The sequence below is a fragment of the Sminthopsis crassicaudata genome, chromosome 3 (assembly GCF_048593235.1).
Source record: "Sminthopsis crassicaudata isolate SCR6 chromosome 3, ASM4859323v1, whole genome shotgun sequence".
NCBI lineage: Eukaryota > Metazoa > Chordata > Mammalia > Dasyuromorphia > Dasyuridae > Sminthopsis > Sminthopsis crassicaudata.
Window position 1 is genome coordinate 507,878,509 of NC_133619.1, and position 21,332 is coordinate 507,899,840.

The 21,332-nt window shown below is 39.3% G+C and overlaps 1 protein-coding gene and 1 long non-coding RNA gene across 13 annotated transcripts in view; one reads left to right on the plus strand and one right to left on the minus strand.

Moving 5' to 3' along the window:
• Positions 1-21,332, plus strand: part of TENM4 (teneurin transmembrane protein 4) — a 1,584,659-nt gene that overhangs the window by 1,376,017 nt on the left and 187,310 nt on the right. For all 12 annotated transcript variants that reach the window (XM_074303958.1, XM_074303961.1, XM_074303962.1 and 9 more), the window contains one exon: positions 1,769-1,969. In XM_074303958.1, the coding sequence (XP_074160059.1) occupies positions 1,769-1,969 (201 nt within the window). The remainder of the gene's footprint in view (positions 1-1,768; positions 1,970-21,332) is intronic.
• Positions 5,676-20,096, minus strand: LOC141563203 (uncharacterized). Its single transcript, XR_012488370.1, has 3 exons — positions 19,716-20,096; positions 17,610-17,782; positions 5,676-5,995 (listed from the first exon to the last, which is right to left on the minus strand). It is a non-coding gene; the product is annotated as an uncharacterized LOC141563203 (long non-coding RNA).

A 21,332-nucleotide genomic window follows, 5' to 3' on the forward strand; every position in this document is an offset into this window, starting at 1 on the left:
TTACCATATTGTCTCCAGGCATAGCCATAAAAAGGATTCTTTATTCATTCTCTCTTTCTCTCTCTCTTTCTCTCTCTCTCTCTCTCTCTCTCTCTCTCTCTCTCTCTCTCTCTCTCTCTCTCTCTCTCTCTCTCTCTCTCTCTCTGCCTCTGTCTTTCATTCTTTCCATTGTCCTTCCCTTTTTTCTCTAATTTATTTTTCTTCTCATCCATTCTAAAGAAGTTGCCCAGGGATTCCCAGCCTCAATAAGTTGGTGCATTTCTGAGCTAAATACATTGATTTGGAGTCAGAAGAACTAGCAAATCTCAACCTTGTAACTTAATGCACTAGCAAGGTCTTGGGCAAAATCATTTCACACCCAGTGCTGGGTCTCATCTTTGTCATCTGAATAATAAGAGGGAATCTGGTTACAAATCCTGTGATAAATTGCATAACACATCTACACACACACACACACACACACACACTGAATTCTTAGGCCTGTATCTCACCATGTAATGGGAGCGACTTTAGATTCTGTAATAGGAGATGGCTGGACCCCTTTGCCTCCAGAATCCCTTACATATCTGAATCTATAAAGTTATAATCCTATTCTCAAAATGGAACAAAAATTGCTTGCAATTCTCTGGAGCTGGGAAGACTTTGCATGTGGACCTGGTAATGGATCATATATCTGATGTCCAAGGATCAACCTAACTACACTGGAGAATTTCAGCACCAGATTGGTGATTAATTTTAGCCACAGAAACTCCCAAAGACCATCTATTAAGTCATAGTGAGACTGTGATCCGCCTTGGTAGGAAGCAGTAAAATCACAAATTCCCAAAATTTATACCAAAGACTTAAATTTGTTCTCTGAATTCTCCCCCCATATCTCTAAATGGGGACCATTCAAACCTTAAGAAACAGAACTAGTAACTTTTCATTAGAAGAGAAGAAAGAATAATAGTCTTTGGTGAGAGTTGGAGGGTAGGATAATGTATTCTTAGCCAGGTAGTGTAATGTTCTGATCGTCTCTCAGTTGTAATCCTTTTCTGGGAGGAGGTTTCTTTTCTGTATAATCTTTTCCTCTATGAGCAGGTTTCTCGGGAGGCTTCTGGAGCCTCCAGCCAGCCTCTTCTTCTTCCTGAATCCTGGCTCTGAATCTCCTCCAGCTCTTGTCCTTCCCCAGACCAGACTGCTTGTCCAGGCCCAATGTTGCCTTTTTTATCCTCCCAGAGAATGGGCGGGGGATAATGCAACTGCTTCTGGGAAGAACCACTTCAGCCAATGAGCTTGCTCCTCTTATAATCTGAGCCAGAGAACTATCAAGTTAACCTGAGTTCTCACCTTGTAATTGTCCAGACAACCTGAGTTCTCACCTAGTAATCCTAACAAGGTAGTCCAATGGATAGAGCACTGGATCTGGAATCAGGAAAACCTGAATTCAAATTCTGTCTCAGAATTCTAGCCGTCATGCAATGGTTCTCAAGCTCAGTTTCCTTATCTGCAAAATGGGACTACCAACAACTTACTTGACTCAGATAGAGTTTTTCAAGCCATTAAATGACGGGGTCTTCCAAAATCACCGATAAACCTTAGCTATTGTCTTCTATACTATTGTGCTTAAAGGCAAGAACTGCCTTACCTTTATATTTGTATCCCCAGAATTTAACATGTAGTATGTACTTAGTAAATATCATTCATTCATTCATTCTAGAACTATAGTCCCATAAGACAGCTTCAAAGAGACCTTTAAGTTGGTGACCTTTCTCCTTTTGCTATGCAGTGGATTGCCTGGATCCCACCTGCTCTGGACGAGGAGTCTGCGTCCGAGGTGAGTGCCATTGCTCCGTTGGCTGGGGAGGAACCAGCTGCGAGACGCCAAGGGCCACGTGTTTGGACCAGTGTTCAGGCCATGGAACCTTTCTTCCTGATACGGGACTCTGCAGCTGTGATCCCAACTGGACTGGACATGACTGTTCAATTGGTGAGTGTGTATCTGCCTTGTGGAGAGGGGAGGAGGGTAGGGCCTTTTGAGAGAGGGATTTCAGCTTATATGCATTACACGTTGTAAGAAGTTAGTGCAGCCCCATTCTCGGTTATCCATGGATTTCCATGGCTCTTGTTATTCTCCCTCCTCCTATCACCCTGCCTTATAGTGCTAAAGTCAGAGAATATGCATGCAAACCTACTTCTGATAGAGGTCATTTATGGTCTTTAGTTATTTTCACCCAAGAAATTTTTATGCAACCTTGGATATACCAATATATAAAATAGGTACACAAATCAAACATTTACTGATAATAAATCATGATTTTATGACCCCCACATTCAATTACAAGATCACATGGAGGTCATGACCCACAGTTTAAGAAGCTGGGGACTAAATGGTTTCTCAGGTCTAGTTCAAGATCTTTGATCCTATATAAAGTCCTGTTAGAATCAGCACAATCTGCACCCTCTACAAAATCACAAAAACCAGAATTGTTTCATGCTAAGGTGAGAGGGCAACTGTCTAGACCAGGGCCATCAACACTTTCATTTACTGCTTCTCTCAGCTGCAGAAAAAAAGCAAAAGAGGCAGTGCTGAGTGAGTGATCTAATTATTGAGGTTCCTTCCCTCTGGGATGGCAGGAAAGGTTAGTTACCATGGATTGTCCAAATTTTAGGAAACTTGGATACGTTTGCTCAGAACTAGAGACTCAGGAATATTCCCATCTCCCACCTGATTCACCTTTTCTCTTATCCATCATGTGTTCTTTGGTTTCTCTCTGGGTTCTGATGACACTGGACCCAGGATCATGTGTGGCCAATGTACGTACCTGGAGGAGGTAGGATCCTCTAGTGGAAGTTAGTCTTACTTTGTGGGCTCTCAGAAACAAGGTAGGTGCCAGGTGAAGATTGGACTTCTCCAGGTATCATATCTGTTAGTAGGTTTCTGAGACGCCTCCTATGTCTCTTCTGGAGAAGGCACTCCTTCAGAAGAGGCAAAATGTCAGTCACTTTGTGCCTGTATTTATTATCTGTTATGTGATGTGGATAGTTCCCTAGGATGTTGTCAGGTATCCATTGTTAAAGTTAGCTAAATGACCTTTGGCAAACACTACTCTCTAGGTCTCAGTTTACTTTTCTCTAATAGGAGGCTGTAATTTCTGAACTCCCTTTTGCAGTTCTAATATTTTATGCTATAGTTTACCTTCTTTCTCCAATATCTCATAGTTCTATGGTGCAGGGTCTAGTAGGGGAAAAGACTGAAAGCATTTATTACAGATTCCAGTTGCTGATTCACCCCTACCCTCCTTGAGCTAAAGAGAGCATCCATACCCAGGCTCAGACCAGCTTTTATCCTTCTTTGTTAAGCATGTATGAGGACATGATTGCAAACACAGATGTGCAGGGCCACGTAAATAATTCCTTTTATATTGCTCTGTTTATGGCCTTATAATAAACAGCCCTCTTAAAGTGGCGTAGACTTGCTATTGTTCATTATGTAGCGATGAAGCTAATTTATATCTGGCGTATAGCTGTCTATTGCATTGTTAATCCTTGATGAAGTTACGTAGGTTCCAATGGTTGCAGTTATGTTTTTGTGCAAGATTACTAAGTATTCTTTGCTTGGGCTCATAAAAGGAGACGACATAGCCATTAGGGAGGGATAACTTTTAGAGCCCCAAGGCCTGTTCTTCCTTAGTACTCTGGACATAGATCCCAATGATGTTCATTAGACACATGCATGTTGCTTTATATGAAAATAAAGTCTTGTGCCTAGAAATGGCACTCAGTTGGGCGAGGGAAAAGAAAGTGTGTTTTGGGAGCACAGATTCCCAAGTCACTTAGTCACTTATCTTTTTCTAGTATTCTCTTGTGTCACATGGTCCTCTCCAGCTTGAGGCCCCCATTTGTAATTTATACGAAAATCAGTGGTTTTCCTGTGACCTTATCCCATTTGGTTCACACAGCCCTTGCTGTTAGACTAGCAGAATCCCAGAAACTGAGTATGAATCCTCTTTTGGCCATTCATGCCCTGTATAGCTCTGAGTATTTAACTTTCTTACACCTTAGTTTCTCCATCCGTGACATCGATGGGTTGGAGCCAAAGGTCCCCAAGGACCTTTGAGGGTCCTGAATGTATTCCATGCCTTGAATATATTCCCTCCTCCCCTCTAGCCCCAAGAATTAAATCCTAGCTTCCATCAAAGCTCAGCCCTTGTTCCTCTTCCTAAAAGACTTTTGTGATTCCTTCAGCTGCCAACCTTTCTCTTCCCATCTACTCAAATAACTTTGCATTCATGTCCCCAGTCTATGATCCTGTGGCCCAAAGTATCATCTTTTTTGTTTAAATAGGAAAGAAAACAGTCTTGAGAGGTGACATTGCTTGCCAAAAGTGACAGTTGTGACACATTTCTTTTCCAACATCCTGTTGTATAATTATTCCCTTTTGTGGACCTCTCCCTCTCCCTCTCTCTCTCTCTCTACAGTTATTCCCTAAACTTAGCATCTTTCATTTAGCTTCAGGGGTTTTGCCATAGCCTTTAATGTACATGAAGGCTTTTGCAATTCCCTCAGCTGCCAGTATCCTTGTTCCCATCCACCTAAACAACTTTTCATTCATTTTTATATATATTTGCACTTTTATGGGTAAATGTTATTTCCCATATACATACACATACACCCCTCCAGAGAATGTTCATTCTCAAAGAGTACCAGTGATATCACAAGGGTGATGTCTTGATTAATGTAATTTCTTTGTGAGATAGATTTATCCAGTCCTTCCTTCTCTCCTGAACACTAATTCTCATAACCACTGCCACTTTCTGAGGCAAAGGGAGTGGGAAAGCCCAATGCTTCCCAATCTCTTTGGTGATACTTTCCCTCTTCACTTTCCTCCAGTTGTTACCTTTCACTTCGCACAGGCTCCTTCCTGTTGTTCCCAGTCAACAGCTTCACATACTACCAGGAATATTTTGTTGAAGGGTTGCCATCTTTATTCCCCTTCATTAATCAAACTGGAGAGGGAGAACTATAGGGAAAGTATATGTGGAGATAAATAGGAAGTCATAATATTTAACTTTAATTTGACAAGCAATTTATTACTTGGTTTCAAAAGATCAAATGCATGTATACAAGAGGGTGTGGGGGGAGGAGTGCAGGTGCATAGACAGAAGTTCATGTTCAAAAAACCTGGTGCTTTAGTACCAAAAGCTAAGCTTATTGCAAGTTGATGTGAAATAGGCCAGCCGATAGTAATAATTTAAAAAGCAAACAGCCAAAAAAACAGTACGGGTCCCAAAATTGTAAAGGTTAAGCTTGCCCCCAAAGAAGAACTTTGAGAAGCCAGTTCCCCTTATCTCTTTGTGGAGGTTGAGAGGGATCAATGAGTGAGAATCATTGCATATAATTATAGTTAGGGGGATTGATTTTGCAGATTTTTTCCTCTTCTGTTTCTTTTTACAAAATTCTTGTTTGCCTTAAGCAAAGACTTTGGTGCTGGTGGGAGAGGTGGGAATACGGGACTAAATTGTCAATAAGATTTATTTTAAAGAAACAACTCCTGTTTATATGCTGCGTTAAGATTTAAAACCCTTTCCCCACTAACATCCTGTATGGCTGATAGCATAATTAGGGTTTTCCCCATTTTACTCAAGAACCCAAATGGAGTGGTCATCCTATTGAAGTAGGCATCCCACCAATGATTTGGAAGCCATGTTTCCCCATCCTGGGCCCACCATTGTTCGTAATTTCCCCTGGGTTAACAATAGGGAGTCTGCCTCATGTGCTGGGGGCTTGCCTTGATTTCTCTTGACAACTGCAAGACTAGCCATAAATCTTCTGGCTGTCCATCAGTCATCACTCATTCCATCCATGTGATCTGCCTTGCCTTGCTGGAGTCCTTTGTACTGCTTCTTCTTGATACTTACCCACACCCAATGTGGTACAGCCCAGTCATGCCTTTCCCCGTTATCCTTTGGGTCATTCTCAGTTCTTTCAGAATATTGTGCTCCATGACTAGCAGCTGTGCAACAAAACCAAAAGAGTATTAATATTAAAAAATGAATCATTATTTCAGGGAGAAATTTGAGTTGATTTTTTTAAAAACTCATGTTTTTTTCCAAGTAATCCAGCCTGCTTTTTTCCTGTTCAGTTCTGGATCTGACTCATTGTCCATTTGCAGCATCTGTCTGAAAGAGGCCTGCTGTCATGTAATAATAACTTGCGTTTATGTGATGCTGAGAGGGAGGTTTAAAAAGCACTTTACATCCATCATTTTACTTGGTCTTAATATAACCTTATGAAGTAAGCACTCTAGGTCTCCTTATCTCCATTTTACAGATAAGAAAAGTGAGGGTCAGAGAAGTTAAGACTTGTCTGTAATTGCAGAGCCATTAAGTACATATTAGAGATGAGATTTTGGATATTAATCTTTGCTGGCTCCGTCTGCTACATTCCTCCCACTAGCCATGATTCTTCAGCAATCAGAGTTAAGTGACTTTCCCAGGGTCACATAACTAATATGTATCTGAGATTATATTTGAACTCAGGTCCTGCTGAATCCAGGGCTATATGGCTCTGGCTGCCCCAGCTATATTACTTCTTAAGCATCAGAGACATGATTCACAATTTCAAGTTCATTCTCTCTATACTTCCTCTTTATAAAAAAAAAAAACTAATTTCATTTTATGCCTCCCAATAAGATTAATGCATTTATGGAGCTTCTTTTGAATAAAAGACATTTGTTTTTCAGTGAAAATTCCCATAACCTCTCTGTGCCTCAGTTATAAAATGGAAACAATCACAAAACTATCTCCCACTGAGAATTAAATAGTATGACGTAAAGCATTTTGTAAGCCTTTATTTTTTTTTTACTATTTTTATTATTGACTTATTATGTATTTACTGTTTATTTGCTGCTATTTATTTACTGTCATTATTATCTATACCAATCAGAGATGCTGTGGCGGAGATTCCTCTTAAAGTATGGGTCAGGAGAGGGAATAAGCATTAAGAACTGAATTCCTACTGTGTTCCAGATACTGTCTTAAGCACTTTTATAAACATTTTCTCATGAGTTAGATGATTGGAATAAATAACCTCTGAGTTGCCTTCTAATCTTGGATCCTAAGAACTTAGGATATAGTGAATGAACAGTTGACTATAGTTATGTGCATTATCTCTTTGAGTTTCACAGTAACTATGAAATTGGTGCTATCAGTGTTAACTTAGCCTTCAGAAGGTGAACTCATAAGTAGGATTTGAATTCAGGTTTCTGCCTCTAAACTATTCCTTGATGAGAAAGAACTGGAATTTTTCATGGTGATGCTTTTCATGGAGTCACTGAGCTCATCCCCAGCACTGCAGAGCCCCAGCATGTCCTAACCAGCACCCTATCTGATTAGTGGTAATATTGATACTCTTTTGGTTTTCTGCCCAGCTGCTGGTCATGGAGCACAATATTCTGAAAGAACTGAGGATGACCCAAAGGACAGTGGGGAAGGCATGATAGGGCTGCACCCCCAGGACCACACCACCCATGTAATAAGCTCTGCCTCCTTGGCAGACTTTTAAGACGAACCCCTATGCTGTGCTCAAGGCCAGGAGATGGGTCCTCTGCTTTCACCTCTAAGCCATCCCCCTTCCCTTCCCTCCCATGATGAATGCTGCATCTGCCTTTGAATACATTGCAGTTACATGTCACTACAGTGCCCTGGTGCCTCCCACTCCCTCCCACAGCCCTGAGTGAGACCACATGGTTCTTGTCTTTGCTGAGAGCAGCATAAGAACAGAATAGAAAATTAAACTTGGAGATAGAGACTGTGAAATCGGGGTGACCCTTAACTAATTCAGATGCTAACTGCTTTAAAAGGTTTTAGACCATGCTGCTTTTGCCAAAGAAGCTGCTTTGATTGATAGCTCTGTGGCTCTCCAACATCTAGCCCCAACTTATCTTTCCCAATTCTAGTCAAACTAGACTACTTACTGTCTCTCTGAATTGGAATTTCCTCCCTCTAAGCCTTTGCTTCCTCCCCCCTCATGCCCACCATATCTTCTCACACTTTATCCACAGTTGTTGAAATTCTCCCCATACCACAGAGTCTATCTTTAATGGCACCTCTTTCATGAAATCTGAAATCTATTATTTCTTTATTTCATTAACAAGCTTTTTCTCTTCTCAGTTTATGTGTAATATTCAGTTTATCCCTCTCATTCACATTTTACTAAAAAAATTTTTTTTATTTAATCAATCAGTCACCAAACATTTATTAAACACCAACTGTGTGCCTGCTAAGTACTATGCTGGGTCCTGGAGGTACAAAAGTTGAAATAATCCCTTCTCAAAAGGAGCTTATAATACTTTTTTTAAAAAAATTAAAGCTTTTTTTATTTTCAAAACATATGCATGGATAATTTCCAACATTCACCCTTGCAAAATCTTGTATTACAATTTTTTCCCTCCCTTCCTCCTCCCCTCTCGCCCTTTGGCAAGTAATCCAATATATGTAAAACATGTGTAATTCTTCTATACATAGTTCCACAAATATCTTCCTGCACAAGAAAAATCAGATCAAAAAGAGAAAAAAAAAATGAGAAAGAAAACAAAATGCAAGCAAACAACAACAAAAAGAGTGAAAATGCTCTGTTGTGGTCCACCCTCAGTTCCCTAAGTATTCTCTCTGGGTGCAGATGAATCTCTTCATCACAAGGCTGGTCTAAATCATTTCATTATTGAAGAGAACCATGTCTATCAGAATTGATTATCATATAGTCTTATTGTTACCATGTATCATGGACTCCTGGCTCTGGAGCTTATAACTCTAATAGAGGAAGCAAGGTGCATAAAAACAAGAATATATGGAACAAATATAAAATGAAGTTTATTCTGTTGTAATATATTCTGCTACTAACCAATAAGTTCCAAGAGAGCAAGGACTCTGTTGCTTAGTCATTTTCAGTCACATCTGACTCTTTGTGATCTCATTTGGTATTTTCTTGGAGTGGTCCTTCTTCAGCTCATTTTACAGTTGAGGAAACTGAGGCAAACAGAGTGAAGTGACTTAACCATGATCACACAGCTAGGAAGTGTCTGAGGACTTGAGCTCAAGTTTTCCTGCCTCCAGGGCTGACACTATCTACTGCTTCACTTAGTTCTCCATTCCTGCCATATAGCATATATGCATATAGCAGACATTTCTAAAATGCTGGCTGGGTTGAACTGGAGCCTTTGGCTGACCCTGTGTTCTCCCTCAGACTTTCCTAGGCTCCTGGGGTGTCTGGTCTGAAGTTAGAAGACCTTGATTTGAGTCTCATCTCAATGACCCTGGGCACTCATTGAGCCTGTTTTCTCATATAAAATGTTGACAAGAATCTCTGTTTTATGGCCAGCAGCTGCTGTACAGAAAGCGCCACAGAAATGTGAGCTGTTTTATGCATTCCTCATTTTTAGTGCGATCCATTCTCTCTCTTTCTCTCTCTCTGAGTGTTTTGCTTAAATAACTTTTCTAGGATGCTGTCTCTGTTTTTTTTTTCTTTTACTCTGTAGGATTAGGAAAACTACATAGCTGAGATTCTTCCCTTGAAATGTACATTCATAAAAAAAAATTTTAAATGTAGATGCATTTTAAATGCAGATGCATTGTCACTTTTATAATTTCAATAATTCTGTTTACAGGAAAGCTATAGAGGTTCATTTGAATTAATCAAGCATTTATGGAGTGCCTAATATATGCCAGTCATTGTGTAGGTGAGCAGCTAGGTAGCACAATGGAATAGAGTGCCAGTCCTTGAGTCAGGAGGACCTGAGTTCAAATGCAGCCTCAGACACTTACTAGCTGTGTGAACATGGAATAGTCACTTCATGATGTTTTCCTCAGTTTTCTCATCTGTAAAATGAGGTGGAAAAGGAAATGGCAAATTGCTCCAGTATCTCTGCTGAGAAAACTCCAAATGGATTAGATACACATGACACACTAATCAGCTTCTGAAATAAGAATTCATTATTTGACAGAAATTGCTGGGAAAACTGGAAAATATATCAGAAACTCAGCATAGGCTTACATCTCACACCCAGTACCAAAATAAGTTCAAAATGGGTACATGATTTGGGCATAAGGGTGATACCATAAACAAATTAGGAGAACAAGAGATAATTTATCCATCAGATCTTTGGAGAAGGGAGGAATTTATGACAAAGAAGAACTAGAGAACATTATGAAAGGCTAAAGGGATAACGTTGATTACATTAAATTAAAAAAGTTTTGCACAAACAAAATCAATAGAAACAAGATTGAAAGGGAAATTCAAAGCTGGGGGAAATCTTTATAGCCTATGTTTCTGATAAAAGTATCATTTCTAAAACATATAAAGAACTGTGTCAAATTTATAATAATACAAATCATTTTCGAATTGATAAATGGTCAAAGGATATGAATAGACAATTTTCAGATGACAAAAATAAAGCCATCTCTAGTTATATGAAAAAAGTGCTCTAAATCACTATTGATTTAGTTAAATAATGACATATTAAACTTTACTAAGTTTTTTTTGTTAATTAAGATAACTTTAAGATTGGTTAAGATGACAAAAAAAAAGATAATGATAAATGTTGGAGGATATGTGGGAAAACTAAGACACTAATACATTGTTGGTGTAATTGGGAAATGATCCAACTATTCTGGAGAGCAATCTGGAATTATGCCCAAAGGGCTATAACACTGGACATACCCTTTGACCCGGCAGTGCCATTACTATATCCCAAGGAAATCTTTAAAAAAAAGGGAAAAGGACCCACATGTGCAAAAATGTTGTAGCAGTTCTTTTTATGGTAGCAAGAATTGGAAAATGAGTAGATGAGTTGGAGAATGGCTGAACACGTTGTGGTATATGAAGGTAATGGAATAGTATTGTTCTATTAAAAATGATGAACAAATTGATTTTAGAAAGGCTTGGAAAGATTAACATGAACTGATGCTGAGCAAAACAAGCAGAACCAGTAATACATTGAACATAATAACAGTGAGAATGGTTCTCAATGGTTCAGTGATCTAAAGTAATGTGAATATACTTTGGATAGAAAACGCTGTCTGCATCCAGAAAAATAACTAAGAAGACCAAATGTAAATTAACACATTCTGTGTTCACTTCTTTTTTCTGTTTTTTATTTTTCCCAGGGTTTTTCCTTTTTGCTCTGATTTTTCTCTTCCAATATGATTCATAAAGGAATGTGTAATATAAATAAATAAATGTACTAGAAAAGAAAATTCTAAATGAAGTCTCAAAGAGTCTAGCATGACTGAAAAGTGAGTGAACAAATTGTAGTCAATACTAGGATGACAAAGACAGAAAGAAAGGAAGGAGTCTCTGTCTTGAGAGCTTATAAATCTATCAGGGGGAATAGCATGTTCACACTTAAATGGTAGTAGTCATAATAGTAATGGTGATGGTGGTAATATATATGTAATCTTTTAGGGTTTACAAAATACTTTATAAATATGTCTCGCTGTGCCTTTGGAAGGTAGGTGTTTTTATTTCTCCTCTTTTACAGATGAGAAAACTGAGGCAGACAGAAAATAAATAATTTGAGCAAAATCATACAGCTAATAATGGTCTGAAGCTAGATTTGAATTCTAGACTTCCTGACTTTTACTATGTACAAAAGCTATAATCAGTAAGTCTAAGATAACTTGAGGAAAGAGATAAATTAGCTGGAAAAATAGAAGAATCAAGAAAGGTCCCATGAAGGAAATGATACTTGAATTAAAGTTTAGAATAAGCTTAGAGTTCTAAGGGACTGAGATGAAGATAAAATCCGTGCTTTCAGGCTTGAGGAATAGCCTAAAAAGGGACTTGGTTTTTAGGACACCTTAGTATCTATTTTTCTTTGAACACAGAATGGGAATAGAGGACTAGGATTCAAATAATCAGTCAGTCAGTAAACATTTATTAAATGATGGCTTTGGGTCAAGCGCTGTGCCTTACTTAAGCTCTGGGGATATAAAGAAAGACAAAAATAGACCTTGTCCTCGAGAGCTTACATTCTAATGAAGAAGACAACTTGTAGATAAATGGGTCCATCAGAAATGTGTTCAGAATAGGAAGAAGGTGACCTTAGAAAGACCCTGACTCTCTCCACCCATTTGAATTTGGGGAAGTCACATCCATTTTTCTAAATGTAAATTGTTGTTGGGTTTTTGTTAATCTAGAAAGAGATGGGAGGGATATGTTAAACTTAAGGACCACTGGCATTCCTTCCAGCTCTGCATCTTACTATGAAGCTGCTTCAAGAGTAGTGAGTTCTGGCCTCAGACACTTCCTAGCTATATAACCTTGGGCAAATCACTTAATCCCAATTGCCTCAGCAAAAATTTAAAAAATAAAAATGTTTTTAAAAAAAGATGTAGTGAGTTTCCCATTTATGAACATCTGCCAACAGGGCTTGAGTTAGCAGATCATTTGTTGAGGATTCTCTTGAAACGATTTATGCTTCAGGTCAGATCAAAGATTCTAGGAATCAGGAAGAACCAGCCTTTCTAGCTATACATGCAGGGTGATAGAAATAATGCTGGACAAGCAGCAAGAATCTTAGGCTCATAGACAATGAAGGCTGAAAAAGGTATTAGACTACAGTGTCAGAGTTCTAGCAAATTACTGCCACAAATACATATTTCATCCTTATTTTTAGCCTCTTCTTATTTACTAGTTCCTTTTTTGCTTCATCTCTCCTATCCTTAAAAAGAACTTTTAATTCATCATACCATCCCCTTAAGCTATCATTTTCTATTTTTTTAACAGCCAAACTTCTAGAAAAAACTGTTTATACTTAGATCCTCTACTTTCCTTTCATTTCTCAGTTCTTCCCTAGATTTGTACCTTATCACTTAACCCCTCTCTGCAAAATTACTAATGACTTCTTCATTGTCAAATCCAGTAGCCTTTTGTAATCCTTATTTTTCTTATAGTTCTTATTCATTATTATTAATATGTCATCATATTTTCATATATTTCTCATGCTGCCACCTCTTATGACATTGTTCCTTTCTGGTTCTTCTCCAAAACACCTGGAAGTTTCCCAGTTTACTTTGTTGATTCAAAATTTATATTCTTGGTATTCTCCATATGTGGGCATCCCTTAAAGCTTCATCCTGAGCCCTCTTCTTCCTCTGCACGGTGTTGGTGAGCCCATTACCTCCCATAAATTCAGTTATTATCTCTACTGTCCCCCTGTCTTTCTCTTTCCTCTATTCTTTCCTTTCTATCTCTGTCTCTCTCTTTCATATGCACTCATATACACACATATAAATACAAAATACTACTCTGTCCTTTGAGCTCCAGTCCTGTATCATTATCTCCCTGTTAGACATTTTAAATTTGATGTGCTAGAGGCATCTCAAATTCAGCATACCCAAAAGAGAATCATGACTTTTTCTACCAGACCCACCTTCTAACCTTGCCATTTCTGTACAGAATATCACTGTTTTTCTTGTCATCCCAGTTCCCAGCCTCAGGGACACCTTCAGCTCTTCCTTCTCTCTCACCTCTCATACCAATCAGTTGCCAAGTCTGCTCAGTTCTAATATCAACATCCTCCCTCCCCCTCTCCCAAAGAAAAACCACACGCCATGATTAAATCACTTCTATTTATATAATGTTTTATATCATTATCTCATCTAAACTTCAGGATAATCCAGTGTGGAGGAGGTTGTGAAAGTATCGTTTGTCTTTCTCCTTTTCCAAGGAAAACAAACTTAGAGAGGTTAATAAGAAAAATAGTTTGCATCTTTTATAATGGACTTTCCTCATAAAAGGTCTTATAAGGTAGGTAGTGCAAACATTATTATTCTCCTTTTTCTGATTAGGAAACTGAGACTCAGATTTCTCCCATAGATTAGTAAATGGCATAGCTGGATTCAAGTCTATAAAGCTTTTGATACAACCTCCTTCTGTATCTGACTAATAGCAGCAATAGATATCTAAAGAGCTGGGGAGTCCATTTTTACATTCAACTGCAAAAAAAAAAAAAAAAAAAAAAAAAAACTCAGAAACAGATTCAAAAAGACCTAGTTCAGGAAGTAAAAGGGTTAAAAAAAACTTTGAATATAGTAGTTGCATTAGTGCTAAGTTTTAAAAAATGCTAATTCAATTTTATTTACGAGGCAAAACATAATTACATTTAAATTTGAGGGAACAGAATTTAATTCTTATTAATGACAGAAAGAGTGAGCGAGATGCTTTCATGCCACAGAAATTGTCTTATGTTCATGGATGGAAGAGAAAATTAGATTCTGTACCAAGCACCCACCCCTGGTATGAGCCTCATTTATGCAGAAAGAATTGTTACTTCTTGAAAAGCTTTAGATTTTCATCCGAGAAAGCACCAAGATCCAATTAAACATCAAAGGAAAAACCTAATCTATCAGGTTGGGATATTTATATATAGATACATTTGGGGAGGGGGCAGGAGGAGGATAGAATTCCATCCCAGGAATAACATCCATTGAGGTTTGACATTTCATGCACTGCTCCCGGACAGCAAATGACAGTTTAATATCAAAGTTCAGAATAGTAAATATCAGAGATTGACACTGGCATAAAGGAGGAGGAGGAGAAAGTGAAGGAAGAAGAGAAAATAGAAAGAAGAGGAATGTACACATGATGTGTAATGGGAGGGGTGAGTAGAAGAATGTAGACATAATGTGATGGCCAGTCTTTCTTGTTGAATCCAAAAAAAAAAAAAAAAAAAAAAAAAAAAAAAAAAAAAACATAAATAAGAGGAAATAGGGAAGAAAGAAAAAAGCAGACCTATACACAAATGCTTTCTCTCTCTCTCTCTCTCTCTCTCTCTCTCTCTCTCTCTCTCTTCTCTCTCTCTCTGCCTCTCTCTCTCTCCTCTCTCCTCTTCTCTCTCTCTCTCTCTCTCTCTCTCTCTCTCTCTCTCTCTCTCTCTCTCTCTCTCTCTCTCTCTCTCTCTCTCTCTCTCCAAATTGCTATTTCTACCCCCACAATATCCTTTAACCTCGCATCTTAATGTACACAATCCCCACCTTTATTTGGTCCTTCCATCTCTCACTGATTGCATTGGCCAGTCTCTTTTCTCTTATGTTTTCCATTTTCCACTTAGCTACAAAAGTCATCTTCCTTAAGTGCAGATCTGACCTTGTCCCTGCCCTATTCAACAAACTTCCCTGTGGCCTCTAAGATCAAATATTAATTCTCTGTTTGGCTTTTAAAGCCTGTCACAAGCCAGTCCCAATCACTTTTTACAGCCTCATTATATATTACTCCCCTCCTCAAATTCTACAATCCAGCCAAGTCAGCTTTCTTTCCCTCACCCACATTCCATATCTTGTCTCTGTCCCCCATGTCTGAAATGCATTCCTTTCTTATTTCCTTGCCTTATAAAATCCCTCCCTTCCTTCAAGCAGCTACTCATGGTTTTAGAGGAGCCTTCCCTGATCGTCCAGCTACTAGGACCCTCTTTCTCCAATTACTTTATATTGGTTTTGTATTTTTTTTCTGTAGATTCTTATTTTTTGTGTTATCATATATGTATAATCATTTTTCTTTGATCAAATCAGGACATTACTCTCATTGGTTCTCTCTAAGAACAAAGGATAAAAAACAATGAGAATCCCCTTGAGAGTAGAGATTGTTTAACTCTTTGTCTTTATAATCTCCAGTGGCTAGCACTTACATAGTAAGTAGATACTTACTATGTGCTTCTTGATGACCCCCCCAATTTTTATGCCTTAAGACTCTGTCCTTAGCCTTCTTTTCTCCCTATACTCTCTCATTTGGAAAATTCAGCTGTTGGCACGTTTTTCATTTATTACTCCCCATGTAGATAACTTTCTATGTGACCCTCAGTTTCTTCATTGGTAAAAAGTCTAACCGTGTCACTCTCCTGCTCCTACTCAAAAAGCCTGTGGTGACTTTCCATTGATTGTAGAATGAATGATTAAGTCTAAATCTTGGATTCAAGACCACTCACTATAATCTGGCTCCAACCAACCTTTTGAGCCTTATTTTACTTTAGTTCTCCTTATGCTTCTTTTTAACAGACAAACCAGATTAATTTGTTGTCGTTCAGTCATTTTATTTGTGTCCTACTCTTCATGACCCATTTGGAGTTTTCTTGGCAAAGGTCCCAGAGTCCTCTGCCATTTCCTTTCCATTTTACAAAGGAAGAAACTGGGGAAATAGGATTAAGTCACTGCCTAAGGTCACACAGCTAGGACATATCAGAGAACAGATTTCAACTAAGGTCTTCCCAATTGTAGACCTGGCTCTCTAATCATCTAGCTGCCCAGCCAGGCTAATAGCTATTCTCAGATCACACCATTTGCTTTCAGACTCTGTGTCCGTGCACCATAACTCCCCCCCCCCCCCCGCCATTCCTGAAATGTTCTTCTCCCCACATCTATGTGGTAGAATATTTCCATTTTTTCAAGGTCCATCCTGAATGCTCATCTCCTTCTTGCAGCCTTCCCTGATGCCCTCAGCTAAAAGTGTTTGTTCCCTTCTTGATTCTTCCATGCTAATTCTGTTTGTATCTGCCCTGTACCTTCTGGGTCACTTGGTCTGCACCTCTCCTGGACACTTGCCAAAGGATAGTACATTTAGAATTCCAATCAACTTTGAAGTCACCAAATCCAGAGTCATTTTATGGATGAGGATACAGAGGAATACAGACAGATTAAGGGAGTTACCCAGAATAAACCATACAGTTTGTAAGGGTCCAGATCTCCCTGGATTCAAGTTCTCCATCCTCAGCTGGGTGAATGTGGGCAAATCACTTAAAATCCCACATCTCAGGCACTTCATCCTTACATTACCTTCCTCACAACATTGTTACAAAACCAGTTCTTTATAGACCCTCAAAGTATCCTCAAAAGGTGAGCTATTATTTCTCCAACTAGATTCAAAAAAATGAGGTGAATGCTCAGAACCAGCCTTATGCTTTTGGACCAGGTGTTAGTGAGCTGAGATTTCAGGGCATCAAAAGCTAGACATGGAGGGAAGAGTAGTGGCTATAATAATGACAGCTAATTATTGACAGTAATTTAAAAAACAGTAATCTTTTTTTTTTAAAAGGGTATGGGTGTGTACCTACCTGTAATGACCATTGTCTTTGTTTTAACTGATTGGCTCATGACTGTATTCCAGGCTGGGGCCACTAAGAGATGCTTAAATAGGATAAAATCATCATAGTTCTTTTTGATAGGAAATTTGGGGTTCATGAAGATTGGGGCAAAGCAGGAACCAGAATCCAGATCCCCTAACTTCCAGGCCAGTGTCCCATCACTATTCCTATCACATTTAAAGTAACAGACGCACACAAGCTCTCCTTTAGTAACTGGGCTCCGGAATTCGGTCCTTAGTAGAGTTATTCTAATTGGAAAGTAATATGGCCTCAAATTAAGTGTATTAGCATAGGTTATACATAGGTTATACAAGCATTAGCATTATCCAGGAGCTCCTGGGGTGAAGTGCTTTTTAAAGGCTTTCAATCAGGGCCGGGGTGAGGGCATCTAGCGCCTATGCACTGGAGAACACTTTGCTGATTGGTTTGAAAGGTTTCTGGGCACTCTTAAATGAGTTAAAAGGTAGTGTGGTTGAAAGGTTAATTAGCTTTGTACCTTCAGAAGCACGTTTCGTGGCAGGGCCTGACACACTAACAACATATACAGAAGTTTCATCACGTGAGGTGATCACTCTGGCTCTTCCTTAGCTCCTACATGATTTTCAGTTCTCTGCATGGGTTGGTCTTCCTTCTTTTTCCTGTGCCTTCCTCTGGCTCTATGCTCTACATCTAGGGGAAAGAAAAGGGAGAGGAGAAAGGGAATATTCAACAAACACTAGTTCAGGAAACTTGGGGGATATGAGGCAACATATAAAATTTTGCTAGCAGACCAGCAAAAATTTTGCAGCACAGGATTATGGGAATATGGTGCCCTTGCCTCAATTTACTTTTTTCCTAAAAAAAAAAAAAAATTCCCAGACTTCATAATCTACACTTAGTAGTCATAAGAGCTTATTAGTCAGTTTACTTGCATCAACTTTTATAAGTCTGTTTGTTCCCCTGGAAATTGGGAACAATATAAAAACTTATTGTAAGGTTCTTAAAATGATTGCTTATAACTTCGAAAGGACTTCAAAGTCACTGATTCCTCCTATTTTACAGACAAGGAAATTGTAGGAGTAAGTGGCAGAAATTCAATCTCAGGTCCTCTGCTTCCTAATCTGAGCTAGCTAGTTCTCGTTTGTCTCAAATTTTACAAGCTCCACTTTATTCACTTGGAATTTGGGAATAATATTAAAAACAGATTTATTGTGAGGGTTTTAGCATGATAGATTATAGCTTCAAAGGGACTTCAAGGTCACTGATTCCAACTTTCCTCCCCATTTTATAGACAAGGAAAGTGAGATCCAGATACCCAGTCATATAGGAGTGAGTGACAGAATTCAATCTCACATCCACTGATTCCTAATCTGAGCTAGTTGTGTCTCTCTCTCTCTCTCTTTCTCTCTCTTTCTCTCTCTCTCTCTCTCTCTCTCTCTCTCTCTCTCTCTCTCTCTCTCTCTCTCTCTCTCTCTCTCTCGTATATATATAGCTTTTCTTATAAGGAAAACAAACAAGATAATACATATAAAACATTTTGTAAACCTTAGGATACTGGAAGCTTCCTTCATCCCTAGCATTCTATTGCTAAGATCCCTTTCAGCTATAGTATTCTGAGCTAAGATTTCTCCCGTGTTATTCATAATAGGCCTGTAAGGCAGATAGGGCAATTATTCAATCAGCACACATTTTTTTTAAAAAAATTATTTCTAATTGTATTTATTTAATATTTTCCAGTTACATTCAAAACAGTTTTTTAATTTATTTTTAAGATTTTTGAGTTTAGGTTCTTTTCCTTATCCCTATCCACAATTAAGAAACCATGTGTGAAGTTATATAAAACATTTCCATAAAATTCAAGTTGTGGGGGAAAAAAAACCATAGATCTTTCATTCTAATGAAAATAAAAACCCTCAAGAAAAATTAAGTTAAAAATAAAGAGAGAGATGGATAGAGAATGCTTCAATCTGTATTCAGACCTGATCAGTTCCTTCTCTGAGTATGGAGTGAATTTTTCATTGTAAGTCTTTGAAGTAGTTAAGCACAGATTTTTTTAAAAAAAACACTGTGAACAGATAGCTGCAATCAGAACTGGAGAAAATGGAAAAGTATAGAAAAGATAGCCCTCATACCCTTCCCTGTCCCTTCACTGTCAGTCAGTGCTGAGGCACAGGTGCAGGTCACCAAGCCGGACAATTAGCAGTTAGAGAAGTATCAAAGAGTATGTGCTGGGAGAATCTGCGCTTGATTCTCATGGCAGGCCTGAGAGGTTAGATCACAGGCCACTGTTTTTGTGCTAATTTTCCCATTGCTGAATGGAAACTAAATGGAGTGAAATAACTTAGCAGTGTCCCAAAGCTGCTAAGGGATGGAAGCAGGATTTAGAGCCACATCAGGAGCTTTCAAGGCCATCCATAACGCAAACTGAGTGATGAACCTTCACCTCGCTTTTCTCAGCTTTCTGAAACGTAGCTGGCGGAAAGGTGCAGCGTTGGGATTTTAGCCTGACCCCCTCCCCCGGGGTAGTTTCCATCAGATTCCTCTGTCCCATTCCTGGCAAGCAGTAAACTCTCAAGGCCCTTCGTGCCCTCCACCCCATAGGAGCAGAACGGTTTCCCCAGACCTCACAGCCCCGCACCCAATTTCGAGTCATTTTAAGATTCATCGGCGGGGAAATGTGGCCCCGCCCCTGCTCTCCGCCTGGGAAGTTCAGAAACCATTTCCATCTCCATCTGTTGGGAGGCTCTTGGCTGTGGGGCTTGTGTCTCTGCCGGGTCAAGTTCAGGGCATCTTCACAAGTGGAAGCGATTGGATGGGAAAATTATGCAGATCTCTTTCCCATTTGGGAGCAGCGACTCCTTCTCCTCCCAGCGTTTTTAATGAGCAGGATCGTGAAAATAAGTCCGGATGGATTACATACAGCATTGCCTTAATAGAGCGCGGACTTCGTGAGTGCTCATGGGCGGTGAGCATCTGCCGGGAAGAAGTGGGAGCGCTTTGTGTTACCGCAGACGTAGCTGCGCTACTGTCACCCTTAGAGACAATGGGCTTTGGAGCCCCTCCTCTATTACCGAAGTTAGTAGGGTGGAGCTCAGCCTGGGGATGGTTTCAGACGGTCACTAATCCTGGGGGATCCATGAACGGAGTGGTGGCTTGAAGGGACCTTTGTAATTGTCACTTGTTCCAGTCTGACTTTGTGACCCCATTTGGGATTTTCTTGGCAAAGAGACTGGAGTGCTTTCTGTTTCCTTCCCCAATTCATTTTACACTTGAGGAAACTGAGGCAAATGGGGTAAAGTATCTTACCCGAAGTCTCACAGCTCCTAAGTGTCGGAGGATAATTTTTGAGCCCCATTGGCAGAAATACTGGAGCAGTTCGCCATTTCCTGCTGCAGCTCTTTTTACGGATAAGGAAATGGAGACAAACAGGATTAAGTGACTTGCTCGGGGTCATCTTAGAAGTTATCAAACTCATTCCCCCCTTTTTACAGATGAGCTCTAGAAAAATGAAGAGACTTGCCCAAGGTCACAGAGGTAGAGCTGGGATTCAAACCCAGTTCCTTTGCCCTTTGCACCATACACACTGCCCCCTAATAAGGAAGATCAGAGAGGATAAATTATATAAAGCATTTTGTAAACTCTGTGCTACAGACATGAAAGCCATTATTAATGTTCACATCCTAGACTGTTGGCCCAAAGGCTCAATGTCCTCCATATCTGAGCAGGTACAAATCCTTCACAAGTCTAGTTAGCTTAAGGGAACTCACTGCCTCCTAAGGAAGTCTGTTCATTTGGGGACACTTCTGAGCGTCTCAGTGTAACCAGTAACTTTAGCCCCTGGAACTTTTGCCCATTGAGTCGAATTCATTGCTGCCTTGTTCAAAATTCTCAATTTCAACTTCCTTAGAGTTGGCATTCAAGGCTCCCCACCTTCTGATGCTTCTGCCTTCCCAGCCATATTTAAAAATATTCCATGATGTTCCTGGCCACAGCTGGATGTAGGCGCTCTCTCCTTCTCTCCCTTTCTTAGAACTCTCAGAGCGATTTGTTTATACCATTTCTATGTACTTGTCACTTTGCTCCCTTGTATTAGCATTCTATTAGTCATCTGTATCCCAACATTCTAAACAGAGCCTTGTACATAATTAAGGAATATTTGTTGAAAGATTTGCTGCCCCCTGGGGCTTCTGTCTATTCATATAACAATCAATGACTTCTGTGAATGAATGAATGAATGAAT